General features: G+C 42.4%; 1 protein-coding gene and 1 non-coding gene across 6 annotated transcripts in view; one reads left to right on the forward strand and one right to left on the reverse strand.

The window, feature by feature from the left end:
* Positions 1-645: 645 nt before the first annotated feature.
* The window catches only part of chd3 (chromodomain helicase DNA binding protein 3), a 55,323-nt gene continuing 39,349 nt past the window's right edge, over positions 646-16,619 (forward strand). The window contains exons 1-12 of one of the 5 annotated variants that reach the window (XM_038730828.1): positions 659-775; positions 898-990; positions 2,914-2,998; positions 5,662-5,848; positions 9,451-9,578; positions 9,660-9,848; positions 9,931-10,058; positions 11,471-11,709; positions 12,857-12,990; positions 13,086-13,215; positions 13,480-13,655; positions 15,230-15,499. In XM_038730828.1, the coding sequence (XP_038586756.1) occupies positions 2,984-2,998; positions 5,662-5,848; positions 9,451-9,578; positions 9,660-9,848; positions 9,931-10,058; positions 11,471-11,709; positions 12,857-12,990; positions 13,086-13,215; positions 13,480-13,655; positions 15,230-15,499 (1,596 nt within the window). In that variant the 5' untranslated portion in view covers positions 659-775; positions 898-990; positions 2,914-2,983. Of the gene's footprint in view, positions 776-897; positions 991-2,913; positions 2,999-5,661; positions 5,849-6,244; positions 6,906-9,450; positions 9,579-9,659; positions 9,849-9,930; positions 10,059-11,470; positions 11,710-12,856; positions 12,991-13,085; positions 13,216-13,479; positions 13,656-15,229; positions 15,500-16,619 lie in introns of those variants that run through there. The other 4 variants (XM_038730825.1, XM_038730830.1, XM_038730826.1 and 1 more) reach the window with 4 other exon arrangements.
* trnan-guu lies at positions 1,253-1,326 on the reverse strand. Its single transcript has one exon. It is a non-coding gene; the product is annotated as a tRNA-Asn (tRNA).

Raw genomic sequence — 16,619 nt, forward strand, 5'->3', positions numbered from 1 at the left:
TTTATAGTTACTTAAGTAGGAGTGCAGCTACGATGTGCATGCACTCTATGATATTATCACATCTGTCTTGTTCTACCACCTACTGGCCACAGACCTGTACAACAACAATACAGCCCCTTTGTAAACTTTTTAAACAAGCTCTTAAAGCACTGGACATAAAACCAAACTCACAACACTATTGCAAAAATTGTCGAAAAATGCAACGTATTGAGCTTTGATTTTTCTTTTTGATCAGTGTTTGTTAACTTTATGCAGTGCTGCATGGTTTAGCTCCCTCCAAAACTATTTATTCTACCAGCTAAAACATGGTGTGCTGAACAAGTGCATACATATGAGTACAGTAATATAAAAATAATGTTAGTTAAACAAACTACACTGACAACATGTGCTGTTGCATTCAGATAGCCTACAGTAATGATATGGATATATCTGCAACCATTAACAGTTATCATTCTTACCTTGGCTTGGTACTTTGTGTATGTATGTCTTTAGCAAAGTAACTTAGTATTTACAGTAAAGCAGTAGGTAATGTAAGCAAACCCACAACACTCAATGTGAACATGCATTGAACAACACACTGTGACAGTGCAGCACATAAACACATGCTCATGTAACGCTACTGTAGCTGTATGATTAGCGTTTGTTACTGGTCAGACGTCTCCGGTAGCACTGGTACAATGTTACTTTAATTACTGTGAAGACGTTTGCCTGTTTCCATTCAGAGTGATTTGGGTCCACGTGGCTGTTTTCACTCATAGTAATATTAACGCGTAAGGTAAGTTAACGTTATTACATGTAAGGTTAGTTCATAATGTAAACGGTAAACCAGTTTGTTTATTTGACTAAACGAAACTGCAGAAACGTCGGCTAACGTTACCTCCTTCTCTCTCCTACCAGGTAACTTAACTGTAGAAGACAGAGCTAGCTGACTTGTTACACACGAAAACTTTCACCAAATCTCCTCAGAGAAAACACAGCTTCCTCAACAAGGTAGGTTAAAGTAGCGGTAGCTAACGTTATGCTGACTTAAGTTACCTTAACATTAACCATTTATAGTAAGTTACCATTTATTTAGAGTTGTAGAAGATAAATGGTGTGTAACGTTAACATTAAGTGTCAATTGTTATTTTAAATTTAACAAGAACATACTGCTACTCACGTTGTCTCCAGTTACTATTACTGCTGGTATCTCTAACCCCTATTACCCTTATTAATGGAGTCATCAAATTTAAATAAATAAATAAATAATCTGCGTCCCTGGGTGGGCTCGAACCACCAACCTTTCGGTTAACAGCCGAACGCGCTAACCGATTGCGCCACAGAGACGAGGTTCTTAGAAGAGGTGTGGCCTCTGGTTTTAAGCCACTCCCACATTATTTCCGGAGGTCTTGCTTTCTGGTCTTTTTTCTGTGCTGCTGTAATTTCCAGCACTTGGAGATTAAAGTGTTAGGTAAATGCCTTTGTTTTTTATCTGTTCCTTTTTGTTTAGAGAGTTACTATAATACCACAGACTGTATAAGCACTTGTCATTAATTATATCCTGAATTATTCTCAAGATGCTAGAATATTATCAATGCATCTAACTTACACAAGTGTATTCTTATATCCAAAACTGTCTTATTCTTAGTGTATTAGGGTCATAATGTTGCTAACACATATTCCTGAATGATATATTTATTTTACTGGTATGTGGAAAACGTGGAAACTGACTTGTAGAAACTACATTTATTATTTCAGTGTCAGTTTCAGTTGTTTATTTTGGATATAAGGACATACTGCTGGACATGATGGGTTGTATTAATTTTGCCACACAGCTGTCACACTCATACTTTTGCTCCTAGTTTCTAGTTTACTCATTTACATGATGTTACCTGGTTACTTAAGGACAAAACCCTCCTGCCACCGGCCTTTACAGTCTTCAGTACCCGCCCACCTGCAATTAATATTTACTTCCAGAAATCGGGCTGTGCATTGGAGCAGGCATAATGAACAGAAGAAAGAAACTGTAAAATGTTTATGTTTAGTGTAAGGTTACGGGACAGAGAGAGCTGGGGCAAGCCAGAGCGTTTAGGCCTCTTGTGTGTCTGGGTGTGGGGAGAAGAGAATTCCGAGGAAAGTGCGAAGCATATTTATAATTTATGTTAATAATGTCCGTGGTGATTAAAACCTGCTTTAACACGGCGGTATTATGTGAAAAATATAGATTTTTTTTTTTCATCATTCATGGACGATGGCATCATCTATCGGCCCAACCCTATTTGCTACGTGTTTTGTTATTTTGAGTTGCTTAATAAGTAATTAATCTGCAGTGTATAGGTGTGTGCATGCAAATGTCACTGTAAAAAATTAAAGGGTTTGTTCACAACCTTGTGTTAGCTGAGAGAATAATATAGAGCAATTTTGTGTTGCTAGAAGTGATGCTGCTCATCATGATGCCAGAAGATAAATGATTGCACATGTTAGAGACTCTTTGCTGTGGCTTTTGATGCACAGGGCTACACATGCCATTTTAAATGTGCAGTAAAATATGCAGTAAACAATAAAATGAATTATTGCAAACTACAATGTATCTGTAGTTTAAGTGTGTCTTTAACTCCACCTGCTATGACCTGTAATGGATCCTCAATTAGTTTAACAGGCAAATAATGACCAATATATATAATATATATAATAATATATAGTACAAGTGTTACGCTGTTAACACGTGTCTTAAGAATGTAAAGATGATGAAGTGAAACAGGCGATTTAATTTTAATGTGGTGCTCTTCTAACAACTCTGAGGTCATCTGAGCCATTGGTTTGATCTTTAAACCAAAAATGTGAGTGTTGAATGGTCAAAGGAGTCACTCATTGAATATGTTTTTAGCAATACTTGTGATTTACCCATGTGTCTTTAACATCTTGTTTCCTCAGGCTCTGAGGAGGGATTAATGGTTACGAGGGGAGACTGCTGTGTGATGTGAATTAATACCTTGACGTCACAATGTTGCAGCTGGAGGTGAGTGGTATATGCTGAATTGAATCTTTTTGTTTTGTTTTGCTGACTCTCACTAAGCATGCAAAAGAACGTAAGTTTGCTCTTTTTTTTGTCATTAAAGCAGGCAACCTTTTTTGGCTCTTGACCCCTTATTACGAAGCCTGTTGTCTACTTGTGAACCCTTGTCACAGGTATATGTCTGCTTTTAGTGACCAGTTTGACCAAAATATTTTCCCATTGCTTTAATTATGATTAAGCCTAAAGAGATTAAAGTATTGAGTAAAAATTAAAATATTCTTATTCTATTAATCATCTCACGACCCTGTAGATTTATCTACGCTCAGTGGGGCGGTTAGGGTTACTTAGTGGGTGTCCCGACTCTCAGGTTGGGAACTACTGTATTAAAGCACTCTCCGTATTTTAGCACTTAATGTGCAAACTAAATAAATAAGACAGATCAGGTGGCCGCTTGATTTCTCACTGCAGGTGTGGGAAATGATTTGGCATCCGTCAATGCAGCGAGGGGTGCAATTACTATACCTTTACTCTACACTACATGTATTTATTATTATGGTCCTAAATTATTTCACAATTAGAGAAAACAGTGGAAATCCTCCCAACTAAACAGTACAGAAGAAACAACACATCACAACAACATAAAACAAATTCTACAGACCAAATAAACAGCTTATTACCACTACTGTCCTTATAGTACATTACCCACTTGGTACCAGAAGAAACAGTTCATGAAAAGTTATAATATCCTCACCATACTAATGCTTGGATGGAGTCTCAAAGGGCAAGAGACCCATAATTTGACCATATTACCTGGCTCATGCAAAAAAGTGTCACACTTTCACTTAAAACACTTTATTGGGATGTGTGAAGCTAAGGTTTTCTGCACTGCATTCATGTTCTTTAATCATTGTGTTCTCTCCGTGTCGCCTCAGCTCAGACAGCTCAGCTCTGAATGGAGCCCAGTAGCCGGGGTCTTCCATCCTCTGTGTGTCACACTGCATAAAATCTGGGTTAGCTAAAGCGCAGCACCCAGGGGAGGCGCTTTTCCCTCTCATCCTCGACATGTCTGCCTGCCAAACGGATACGGGGGTGGGGGGGGGGGGGGGGGGGTGAAGAGTCTCTGCACAGTAGTGCAGTGTGTCAGGGCCTCTGGCATATGAGACAACCCTGGCTAGTTTCACCTTTTTTCCCTTTTTTTTTGCAGACACATAGTCAAACACATGCAGAGTCATGGCAGACACACAAGGGAGCTGTGGGTGAGGGTATATAGAACTGCCCAGTCTGGTAAGACACCAACTGTCTTGCTTTGCACTGTCTCTCTTGGCAGATGTGGCTCGTTGGATCAGGCACTAACAGATTCCTCTCTTCCTCAATTGTGGGCACGGGGGAAGCCGAGCAGGAGCAGTTCAGGCACCTGTTGCAGCAGAGAGAGGAGTGTGTACAGCAGACGAGGCGTAATTGAAATTCTTGTTTGCACAATATCCAGTTATTGGTGTTAAAGCCGCTCTTACAGAGCAGCGCACGCAGACAGAATGGAGAGGGGATAAAAACCTAACAAGGATGCTTCACGCTGTGTTGTGGCAGTAAGGCAGGCCCGGCCGTCGGATCCAGATTCCCACCTTCTGTCACCATGCCTTCCCATGAAAGTGATGACACTCGCACTCACAGCACAATTACAAATTTGCACATTTGTTAAATAACTACAAATTTAATGAGAAAGCAGTTTAGTTAATTGTAGATTTAAGTTTTGGTTTAGTCTTAGTTAAATACTAAAAATGTAGTGCCATCTTGTAAAAGCACTAAAAAACTGCATTAATATGTTAAATATTAAGACACAGAACGTGCAGCAGGCAAAAACCAGGATCCTGAAACTGAAGCAGGTTAATGAAATGCACCCATAGTTCATTCATTTTAAGATTTATTATTAGCATTATTTGTGCTTTTCCTACTGTGACATGTCCAGATATGTGCTTATGTGGATCCAGCTTTTTTCCCTGAGGTTTCAACTGCATCTCACAGTCAGTGATGACAGATTCACAAACAAATGGTTCTTTTTGAACGACTCTTAAAGAGATTCGAGTTAGGTTGTTGCTCTCTCAACTCACACTTAAAGATTCTTGTTCTTTCTGGTTTTCATATGTAGCATGAATTAGTTTTTTTGGTTGTTCATTAATTTAGTCTATGCTTTGCTTGGTTCTTAAATAATGTAGCTTAAGGATCAGCATACCTAAAACAGAGCTTTTGGGATGTTTAATAAATGATGAATTAAAGATTCATATTTATTAAATAAATATTAAAATATTAAATTTAAACAATACAGAACCAAAAGAGTCGTTCATGAGTTGGTTTGCTAGGAGCGGGTTAACAAAACAAAGCACTTTACTTAAAAGAACCGCAGCTTATCCTCACCTGTGACCAGAGTTACTTGGATATTCATGGGTTTCAAGGGACTAAAGGTCTCTTACTACTAATAAATGAATCAGCGTAAATTTTAAGTGTATGGATGCAATAAAGCAAAGTTAAATGCAATTGAATTCAAGGCCTTATGAACCCTTAGACTACACTTCATTACGTGCGGCTCTCTTTTTGAGTAAAATGCTCCAGAAGCTCATCACTATGCAGACGTTTCAATCCGGCTCAGATCATTTTTCATATTCTATTTCCAGCTGTGCCACAGTTTCTCCCGCCTGACCCCCTGTTTCGTCGAGAGATTTGAATGTGAAAGGCAAATCAAAATCCCTTTTGTCAAAACAAAAGTGCCCGGAGCAGCCACTGAGGGCTGGATGGGATGGAGAGATTCCCATGGCCTTACTGCCATCCAGCTGACACAGCCTGCTGCCTCTGATTTTTACAGTAAGTGTTCTCAAAATACCTAGTGTTTGTTTTAAACCTCTGCATTAGAGATGGATTGTGCGCTCTGAGCTGTTTAATATGGTGGTTTGTAAAGGGGGGGATCTAGTTTGCATATTCTGAATTGTTTTCATCCCCACCACAAGTAGTTAATTTTTAAGCAATACAATCTGATGTAAGTCTGGGCATGGCTGCGGCAGATTTTCCCAACCCCCCTCTCTCAATCCCTCCCCAGCTCACACACACACACACACACACACACACACACACACACACACACGCACACAACCCTGCTGCTGCTCCAAAATACTTTTTTATACAACGGTGGGGGCTCGGGAGAATATAAGGTGGCCATATTTGATAGATTTGTGTCGGGCTCTGCAATGCAGAAAGCGAGAGTTTGTTGCGTGTGATCTTGCAAGTGACAGTGACACCAGGCGAGTGAGTCGGGTTCGTGACTGATCCGGACTTGGAGAGAGAGAGAGAGGAGAGAGAGGAGGGTTGGGGGGGCAGACAGAAAAAAAACAAACAAGTAACAATGTAACTTACATGCAGTCACACACCCCTTTTTTCTTGTAACAATGTGTACGTTTTAAGGAGGGAGGGGGCGCGCAGAGGGAGAAAGCGAGCCGGGGAGAGATAGAGAAAGGAGGAGGGGGGTGCGTTCTGAAATAATATAGTCAGCCATTTTTTATGTAAGGGGATTTTTTCTTATTGGGGGGGTTGTTAAAAAATAAATATAAGAGGGCGGCCATCTTTGTTGCTCTGCCTAGTGTAAAATATTTCAAAACGCCCCCCACTTTTTTCTGTGCCGATTTGAATATTAAATAAATATCATACATTCGGGCAAGAATACGCTTTTTTGAATACAAGGACGGATCCAATGACAGGGATATAATGTCCTCTCCTCTCCGGTCCTGTGAGGAAGACGAGGGCATGGTGGTTAATTCCGAGGGAGGAGATTTTGATGAAGAAGACGACGACGGAGACCTAGACGAGAACGCAAGCGACATAAACTCGCCGGCGGCGCTTCGGGAAACTGCAACACCAGCCGCGCCAGGTACAGTAAAGAAAAACTGGCGGACAAAGTCGGGAGCGCGCGCACGAAATAACAAAAAAACTTCATATAGGAGTGGAATTTGGGAGAAAGGGCATGTGGGAAGTAAGCCGAAAGGCGCCGTTTGCGACCCAGATTTGTGCTTCCCCAGGTCCAGTACGGTACAGTAGAGACCAGCGAGGATTCGTGCGCGCGCATACAAAATAGAAACATACTTGTCCAGATTTTTTTTAAATAAAGAGGCACATGTTTCACCACCTAAAACCGCTATATATCCCCCTGTGCGTGCACCGATATGTTGCTGTAGGTGCCATACTTGCAGCTGGCTGTAAAAAAAGACAAGAGAGCGCGCTTTGAAAACAAACACAACTCCTCTCCAGCTTGCAACAAGACGATAAAATAAAAACACACCGCCGACCAGATGTGTCTCTGTGTTGTTGCTGTTGTTGTTGTGGGTTATGTGCTCATGTTCTCCCACTCTGCTTCCCCTCCACCTCCAGCTCATCCAAACAAAGTTTAAACTAACTTGCCGCAGCTGCTTTTCGTAGCAAGCTCACTTTCTCCACCATCAAAACTTGCTGCTTGTTTGTCCCTTAAATCCGCTCTGACAGCTCCTAGACACGCATGCCATGTAAATGAGCTCGGTCTGCAGGGTGATAATGTCGCCCTGAAGGGTAAAGAAAGCTCACGATAAGAAAGGCTGGCAAAAACATGGACTCCTCCTGGCCGGAGGCTATATATCTGATTCCCATCTCAGGAGGAGGTGATGCGGGTTTTTTGCTGTGCACACATGAAAGCTGGGCGATATTGTCAAACCGTGGTGCAAACTTGCCCCCCTACACCATTGTCTCCCTGACGGGTCAAAATAGGACACAGCTGCTGCGTGCAGCTCACTCACAGGCCAGAAAGGTGTGACTGTTTAGCTGCCCCTGGTAGCTTAGCATACCAATTAGCTGAATAACATCTATATTAAATCTGTATTCAAGTATTGTCACGCAACAGAGGAGATTGTGTTTTTACTTTTTCGCTGCAGGAGTTGCTCCTCTCAGCAGCAATATCCAGTAGGCCTATTGATCTTGTCAAAATGATGATTGACTGAATGCACATGACATTCTGGAAGTCTCTGTGACAGTGGAGCTGCGTGGGGTTGCAGTGAAAGTAAAGGTTGCAGAAAGTGGTGGTTGGTTAACCACACTGCAACAGTAGAAGTCAAAAAATGGCAGTGCAGCAGCCTTGAGGTTGCAGTTTATTCATGAAAGGAATAGGCTGTAATAACTAGTAATAAATTAGTTTGGATGCAATGCAGATGTGTAAGAGAAAAACTTAAAGGTCACAGTGCATATCTGTCAAGGGAGAAAATATGAGATTGCTCCAGGTAAAGGGGACACAAGTGTAATTTTCTATATGAATATTAGCCTACAGGAGGCATTGTCTTTAGACCTAATTAGCTCGACTCCAGACATGCCGCCATACCGTGCCAGACAGATACATTAGTGTCAGGCTTGTCGATAAGGACTTAACCCCCCCCCCCACGACCTCTAGCAGCGGAGGTCGGGGTCCCGGTGTGGGAACTGTACAGCGGAGAGGAAGAGTCGTTCCAGTTGACCGCACCGTCCCGCTGGCGGCCTCCGAATCACCGAGCCCTGCGTGTGTGCTGCCGCCGCCCACGGCGTGTCTTCGGCGGCTGCGCGCTACAAGGATGCACGGGAAGCGGGGTTCGCTGTTCAGGCGGGGGGGGGCTGCTGGGGCTGCTGCTGATGGGAGCGCTCACCAACAAAGGCAGTCAGACAATAAAATCCGACAAAATGTAGCCTGTCAAACGGGCTGGTTTCACGGGGGGGACCGCAGCCCATATTTTGGTTCTGCTTTAATGCTTTGCTGCGTTTTGCCTTTTGAAGCTGAGGCTGCTGCTGTTTCTCTGTCTTTATGCGTTTCTCCTTTTTCTACTCCAAGCCAGGTCAGATTGCAGGTTAAATTGCTTCCCCTGTGGTTGTGATATTGCACAGTTACTATGGGGAATAAATGGCCTGATGATATGTTGACATCATTTGGTCCCTGAAAGCCGAGATCCAGTCATGTATTTTAGATGCACTGTGGCTGAAAGTCTCAAAATATAAGAGGGAGGTTTTCAAGAGTCTGTATTCCCTTAAGTCAAAAGTTTTTTAAAATATAACGTCAGACGTTTCAATTCTGTTTTTATCCGTGGGGACTTATAGATGTTTTATAACCCAAAATAAAAACACCAGTGAAAGTTTGTTTACAAAGGTGCCGGTCACACTATTACATCACCATAAACCAATTATCCCTGTGCTATGAAAACACCAACACCAGCTGTCAAATCTACTTACAGCCCTTCTGACAAACTGTATCTAATTTAGCATGTGTTACAATTCAGAAAAGGTCAGAGGTTGCTGAAGCCACCATCATGCAGCTTTTGTTCAGTGGGGATTAGCCGGTGTTTGGAAGCGTTTGAGGAGATTATTGTTCATCTGATTCTGATAGCTGTCGTTGTTTCACTCTTCAGTTTCTCCTCTGCTTTTCCTCGTAGATGAAGAGGCAGAGATATCAGACAGAGAGGTCCCGTGCAGGAAGAAAGGGCGGCCGAAGAAAAAGAAGGACACAAAGAAGAAAGACAAAGAGGGGAAACCCGTCAAAGCAAAAAAACGCAAGAAGATTGTAAGTTTGTTAAGCTGTCGTGCTTTGGATTTTACTTTTACTTTCCTGACTATGTCACCATCGTTATTTTTTCCTCTCCAGGACAGCGATTTAGAGAGAGACTCAGAAAGAGAAAGAGACTACGGTGAGAACTCAGACAGCGTAGCCAGCGACTATGGATCAGGAGAGAAAAAGAAAAAGAAGAAACATAAAGAAAGGAAAGAGAAGAAAACCAAGAAGAAGAAAAAAGACGACGGGGACCGAGACAGCAGTCAGGAGGAAACAACAAAGGTAAAGCACCAAAGTCATTTTAGACAAATCCTCGCTTTTTTGATCCATTATCTTTCGGTTCTGATTGGTGCTTTCTCCCCAGCAACCAATAGAGCAGAAGACGTCGGCACAGCTGGCAAAGGAGTGGGGTCTGGAGGATGTTGATCATACCTTCACAGAGGAGGACTACAGGGAACTCACCAACTACAAAGCCTTCAGCCAGTTTATGAGGTACAATATTTCGCACGGTGTTGATGTGGACTGCTGGCTGCGGCTGTTGGGAAAATCAAGAAATTCCAAACATCACATACATATACAGTGTTGTTGAGTTTTGCAGCAAGTGCTGTTTGCAAGGTGATGGAGTTAAAGCAATGTTGTATTTAATCTCACATCCCGTTCTTACTTTCAAAAGAGCATGTTTGTGTTTAAGTGCCACTTTTTAGATAACAGGATGTGGAGTTTAAATGTCACACATTATCTGGTTTTCACAGTTTTCATAATTTGATTGAGAAACATGCTGTCGCTCAGAACAGGACTAAGTCACTGAGCTGCAAACATGAGTCTCTCTGTTGAAATCGCTGTAGTCCCACAGAACTGTCCATAATGACATATGAGACAACCTTCTCCACGGTTCCTACATGTTCTTCTGTGCATTGGGTGTAAGATTAATGTCAATACCAACTCACAAAACAACCCCAGTTTGGAGAGGCAGCTCATTCACGGTTCTACTTTAAAGCTCTGCCTGTTGAATGCATCATAAACAGCTTTATACGAGGACATTTGACTCTGGTTTTCAGTTGCTCTCAATGTACAGGAAGACATATAGCTAAAAACAAGACACAGGACAACAAAGCTGAACAAAGATAGTTAAACATAAACATAGAACTGTTATGGACATACAAGTATGTGAAAAATTAGATGCATGTATAAATAGATTTAAAAAGAAACTATTAACAACAAAATACAACATCTATATACAAGTGAACCTGTTTCTATACATTTTAAGTAAGAATACAATAGTGCAAATGTACTGTTACAGTACACAGAAAAACAATTATAATGGCTATTTTTTGTGTAAAGTTTCGAGCCTCTCCTTGTCACACGGACCAGACTCCCTCTGCGCTGGCAGCACCATTCAATAAAAACTGTCCATGGTGAAACTACCAGCAGCATATGAACGCAGATCCATGTGGCGTGGGTTAAAAACAAGAGCACAAGTACAATTACCTCCCTCTGTCTTCCTCTGGCAGCTGTGTCTTTATCATGGCAGCTAGTTGTGCTTTTCAGGCAGCAGTGCTGTCAGGGTGTCAGTGGCAGCCTGAGCGTCGGCCTCTGTGGCTGACTCATACCTGCATCGTCTCTTATAACATGAAGTAATGAATAACGTCTGTTCCATGTATACGTTGGGAAGTTATATGGCTGTTTCTACTCCACTGTCAGACTGAGCTGTAGTGTCAAACTGAACTCCCTGTAGTTCTTTCACCAAATGACTACAGTTATGTCAATCACTTTTGCAAATACAGATTTTATATACAAACCATTCGTGTGACTCATTCATATAAATATAAATGACAGTCAGCTAGAATGAAAACATTATTAGTTAACAAAGCATTTTTAAATGATCCCTGACCTCTCGCCCCCAGGCCGATGATAGCCAAGAAGAATCCTAAGATCCCCATGTCAAAGATGATGACCATCCTGGGGGCCAAGTGGAGGGAGTTCAGCTCTAACAACCCCTTCAAGGGCAATGCCGCTGCTGTCGCGGCAGCCGCTGCAGCTGCCGCGATTGCTGTCGCCGAGCAGGTCTCCGCAGTGACCGCCTCGCCTGAGCCCCAGCCGCAGCCGCCACCGATCAGAAAGGCCAAGACGAAAGAGGGAAAAGGTCAGTTGTTGGCTTTAGACCTGCCGCCTGCCTGCCTGTCCCTCTACCACTTTACCTTTTGTCAGTTTTGACTTTTATTGGGATGTGGGAAAATAGTTTCCAGTAAACACTGACCCTAGACCATCAGGACGGTGTGCAGTTTTAAAGGCACATGACATAACAGCAGTAATCATCCTTAACACATGCTGATTTCTCGTAAACAGCTGTTTTTTGCTCACATTGTGTTTTACATGCTAATACCAGATGTTCAGACTGCAGGCCTTAATGCTCAATTGCGATTTTTTTGTTTGACAGTTCAAAATATTGCTTAAATAAGGCTCATATCAGACTTCAGTGTGAACTGTCCACGGCCTGAAAGCCATGTGCAGAAGAATAACACTACGTCACACGCAGCACGCTGTCGTGCAGCAGTAAACAGAGCAACAGAGGTGAGCTCCGGTTAGCTCATACTTACTAACCTCCCAATTTTCTGAGGAGACTCCCGTGTTTCACTGTCCTCTCACGGTCACATTTCTCCCAAATTATGACAAGTGTTCACAACTTTCTGTTCTTTTCATTACGGTTTCTGACGCTGTACAACGCAACTGCCCGACTCCCTTCCTCCCTCTCTCCACTGTGTCCGCACGGACAAGCAGCATGTGCGTAACTCAGAGCTCGCAGTCCAGTGGATTTCAGGTGGTAAGAAAGGGGAATCTGTGAGCAGATGATAGCAAGGTAGAGAAGAAATAGAGCCACATGTTTAATTATGGCTTTTGTGGAGCTTTTTCGTTCATCACGGCTTCGTCTACAGCAGAACTGTGACAACAGCTGCGCTAGAGTGACGTCAAAGTCGCATCAATTCCGACCTGAATGTCCAGACTCAGGTCGCATTTAAAAAGATCTTTTTCGGATTTGGACCACATATGAAAGTGGCCCAAATCCATACTGGAAAAGATCAGACTTGGCATGTTCACACTGTTATAAAAAGATCAGATCGGAGTCACATTTGAGCAAATAAAATCGGATTTGGGTCACTTTGGCCTGCAGTCTGAACGTAGCCTAAGTGTACCATGTGTCACAAACATCTTATATACTTTTGCTCCTTTGCTAATACAGTATACACACTACTTTGTCATTCTTTTGTGTTAAATGTTGCATATCTGTCCAGGCCCTGGCTATAAGAAGCGTAGTAAAAGTCCTCGAGTTTCAGACAAGAAAAGGGCTGCAGCAAAGGCTAAAAAGATGGCTCCCATTCGTATTAAACTAGCGCCTATAGGTGCCAAGAGGAAGAAGAGTTGTTCAGTGAGTACAAATCTTCCTGTTTCTGTTACCAGTTTACCGCCTTTTGTCTTTCTTTCTTTCACTCACTTCCTTGACTCTCCCTTGCTCTCTGTCAGAGCGAGGATATGGATGAGGACGACTCCGAGCAGGAGGACTCCAGCGTTCACAGCTCGTCAGTTCGCTCCGACAGCTCGGGCCGTGTCAAGAAGAACAAACGAGGACGGCCTGCCAAGAAGAAGAAGAAAAGTGAGCACAACCTGCCTGCCATATGTAGAGTATATAATTATACATGATATAGAGTCTAGCATGTCCACATCTATCTTAAGACTCCTCTGATTTTAAACTAAAAAACAGAACGTTCTTGTCATATTTCAGACACTGATACAATATTATGATAGGTTAATTGGTGTAATTTATACGTTTTCAGTCAGATTTATTTAGAATGAAAAACAGAAAAACACATTCTCAGACAATTCTGTCTTTCTACCCGTGTTGTCTGGCACCCTCCAGTTCCAGGCGAAGAGGAAGGGGACGGCTATGAGACTGACCATCAGGACTACTGCGAGGTGTGTCAGCAGGGTGGAGAGATCATCCTGTGTGACACCTGTCCTCGAGCTTACCACCTTGTCTGCCTTGAGCCCGAGCTTGACAAAGCCCCTGAGGGCAAGTGGAGCTGTCCGCACTGCGTGAGTACAGACACACAAGAGCGCGTCTGCTCCTGCTTTCAATGTACGAGTTAGCTTAGCATCCTTATTCGCTTGTTCATCTCCAACATTATGTGATTAACTCAATTTATACAGTTTATTGTGATAGCTTTTTGTGTGTTGAAAAATGAGCCAATCACAGTGAAACCTGGGACAGTCTGTGTGTTGTTCTATGTTGCTTTTCAGGCCTTTGTTGTTAGTGTCCCCAGGATGACTCGTGAATAAAGCGTGGACTGCACAGATGTTTGGTGGAGTGTGCATGTGCTGGCAAAATACTTACTGGATAGTTTTGACAGAGAAAACTGACAAAACAATGAAATTGTAGTCCAGATCCTTGTGATATTGATCCTTTTTGATTTATAGATGTAAACCTGCAACCAGCCAGCCGTCACCAGTTGTTGCAGTTGTTATGATTCAATATCTTCAGTTTTGATTTGCAACATGAGATGATTTCCCCTGTCACCCATTTTGAACATTTCACTAATCAAGAAGCTCAATAAATGACTCACAACTGCCCTTTATTTTGCACAAAGGAAAAGTCCAATATTTCCTTTCCTCCATACTTTCAGCTTTCTATTCCCTCACTAGCTGATGTCAGGTTTAGAATTTAACTGCTTGTCAGGACAACTTAGGTTATTCACATCAGATTTGTTCACTGTTAACTGAGGTGGCAATGTTGTTGCCAAATGTACCGTTAAACTTGAATTAATAGCCCGGGCTTTTATTTGCTTAAATCACTGAACTCACCCTGCCTATATTTGGGACAGGCCTTTAATTCCTTTACCATCTGAATGAATAATACTTTGGTGCTCGTTGTTTCTGTTAAATGAACTGACCGATTGAATTGTGGTGAATCTAACCGCTGTAACGATGTGTAGCATGTCCATATTGACAAAGGTTTAAACATTTGTATGTGCGATCTAAGCAGCTTAGAAGTAGCTCAAGCAGGTGACCAGGTGGGCTTAAGAGTTTTTATACATACAAAGAACTTTAATAAAAACCAGACCAGGCTTCTAATTGAGACCTGCCTTCATTTGTCAAAACGTGTAGCCACAGCAGGCCAGTGAAAGGGACAGACATCTGATTGGGACTGGGCTTTTAATTTCTGTTTTATTGGGACATGCGGACTAGGTTGATTGATGACCCTAAATTGTCCTTAGGTGTGAGCGTGAGTGGTTGTTTGTCTATGTGTGGCCCTGCGATGGACTGGCGACCTGTCCAGAGTGTACCCCGCCTTGCGCCCAATGTCAGCTGGGATTGGCTCCAGCCCCCCGGCGACCCTGTGTAGGATAAGCGATGGTCTACTCGGTGGTGTGGTGGTGCAATGGTTGTGTGACCCTGTATGCAGGATAAGTGGTTGACAATGGATGTACTCATAAATATGCTTTGGTTTGCAGAATATGCTTAATCACCTGACATCTCCCTCCACCGCAAAAGTCTTATGTAAATCAGGAAGCTGTGATTCTGTTAATTCTGTCACAAAAACAATGAAAGTTTCATTAATTTGAGATGTCAGTCAGTCAATGAGATGTCTCTTTTTGTTCATCCTTTCCCAGGAAAAAGAGGGAATCCAGTGGGAAGCAAAGGACGAGGACTTTGAGGATTTCGAGGAGGACAGCGAGGACAGAGTGATATCAGAGGTCAGTGCAGGGGTCGCCACCGGGGCGGAGGAGGAGGATGACGACCACATGGAGTTTTGCCGGGTGTGTAAAGATGGAGGTGAGCTGTTGTGCTGCGACACCTGCACCTCCTCCTACCACATCCACTGTCTAAACCCGCCGCTGCCTGAGATCCCCAACGGAGAGTGGCTCTGTCCACGATGCACGGTGAGCTGCTCCTGTTTTATTTCATTGCTGTTTATATCTGATTCAGGACTCCGTGTGCGATCTCCATCTAGTTTAATTGTTAGGATTATGAGTCACTTCTTGATATATGATGGAAGTAGACACATGTGAAATGACGCGAACGTACAGACAAAACAGCTGTTGTTTGTTATTATAAAGATAGCAATTATAAAGACAAAGAATATGAATGAAAGAATGGATTAGCACACGCAGGTAGTAGGGATTGTTCGAGATACAGAGAGAGCTGTAGGTGAGTAAAAAGTGTTGTGCGGTGAAAAAGTAGCTGCCTGCTCTCATTGGCTGGATGTGGATGTCGAGTCGGCCGGCTGGCTGGCAGGTGTCGGCGATGTGTCAGAAATGTGTCGGGTAGCCGTTTTGATGCGTCGTTGAGTAGTTCACACATAACGACTAGCGACCGCTGATCGACTGCTGATTTACTCCCGATCACAGCCGAGCTCGCCCAGCGGCAAATCGGGTTTAAAATCATGTAATGTGAACTAGCCTTTAGGGGTGCTAAGCTTCCCCTGGCTCCCCCGTAATTCGCACTCTGGGCAGAAGTCTCTCAAATCGTTTATCAGACAACCTGTTCCTCCTCAGAGTCAGCACAAGACTGTTACTTTGTAACCCCAACACTAATTAGGGTAACATGGGGTAAGACATAAACATGTAATGTCACAGCTATTTTTTCTCAACATTTCTTCTGGCTGCGTCTAGTCTCACTGAAGTAAAAATTTCCTCTGTTTCATCACAATTATTTAAATTATTTGATCAAAGCCATTCTGATCTAATTTGATCAAATTTTTTTGTCAGTAAAAATAAGCTGTCCATTTTTTTTATTGTGTTCTATCTATATATATATATATATAGGGGAGCCTTAAGATAAGTTATGCAATTATTTAGAGTGAAAGATTTTTATAGTTTTTGGTTAAAGTAGTATTAGTGTTTGGGGTAAGAAGATTTACATTTGATTCAATTCAAATAAATTTCTCAACTGTAGGTATTATTTTACTTTATATTATGTTACCCTAAGCATGGCCATCTCCAAGATACAAAAAAAACTATAAAATATTATTTTATGTGTCAGCAAATAGACACTGAACTT

This window comes from Micropterus salmoides, unplaced genomic scaffold (genome assembly GCF_014851395.1).
Source record: "Micropterus salmoides isolate LMB-PRFRI ecotype aquatic unplaced genomic scaffold, ASM1485139v1 Ms_hic_scaffold_2, whole genome shotgun sequence".
NCBI classification, from domain to species: domain Eukaryota; kingdom Metazoa; phylum Chordata; class Actinopteri; order Centrarchiformes; family Centrarchidae; genus Micropterus; species Micropterus salmoides.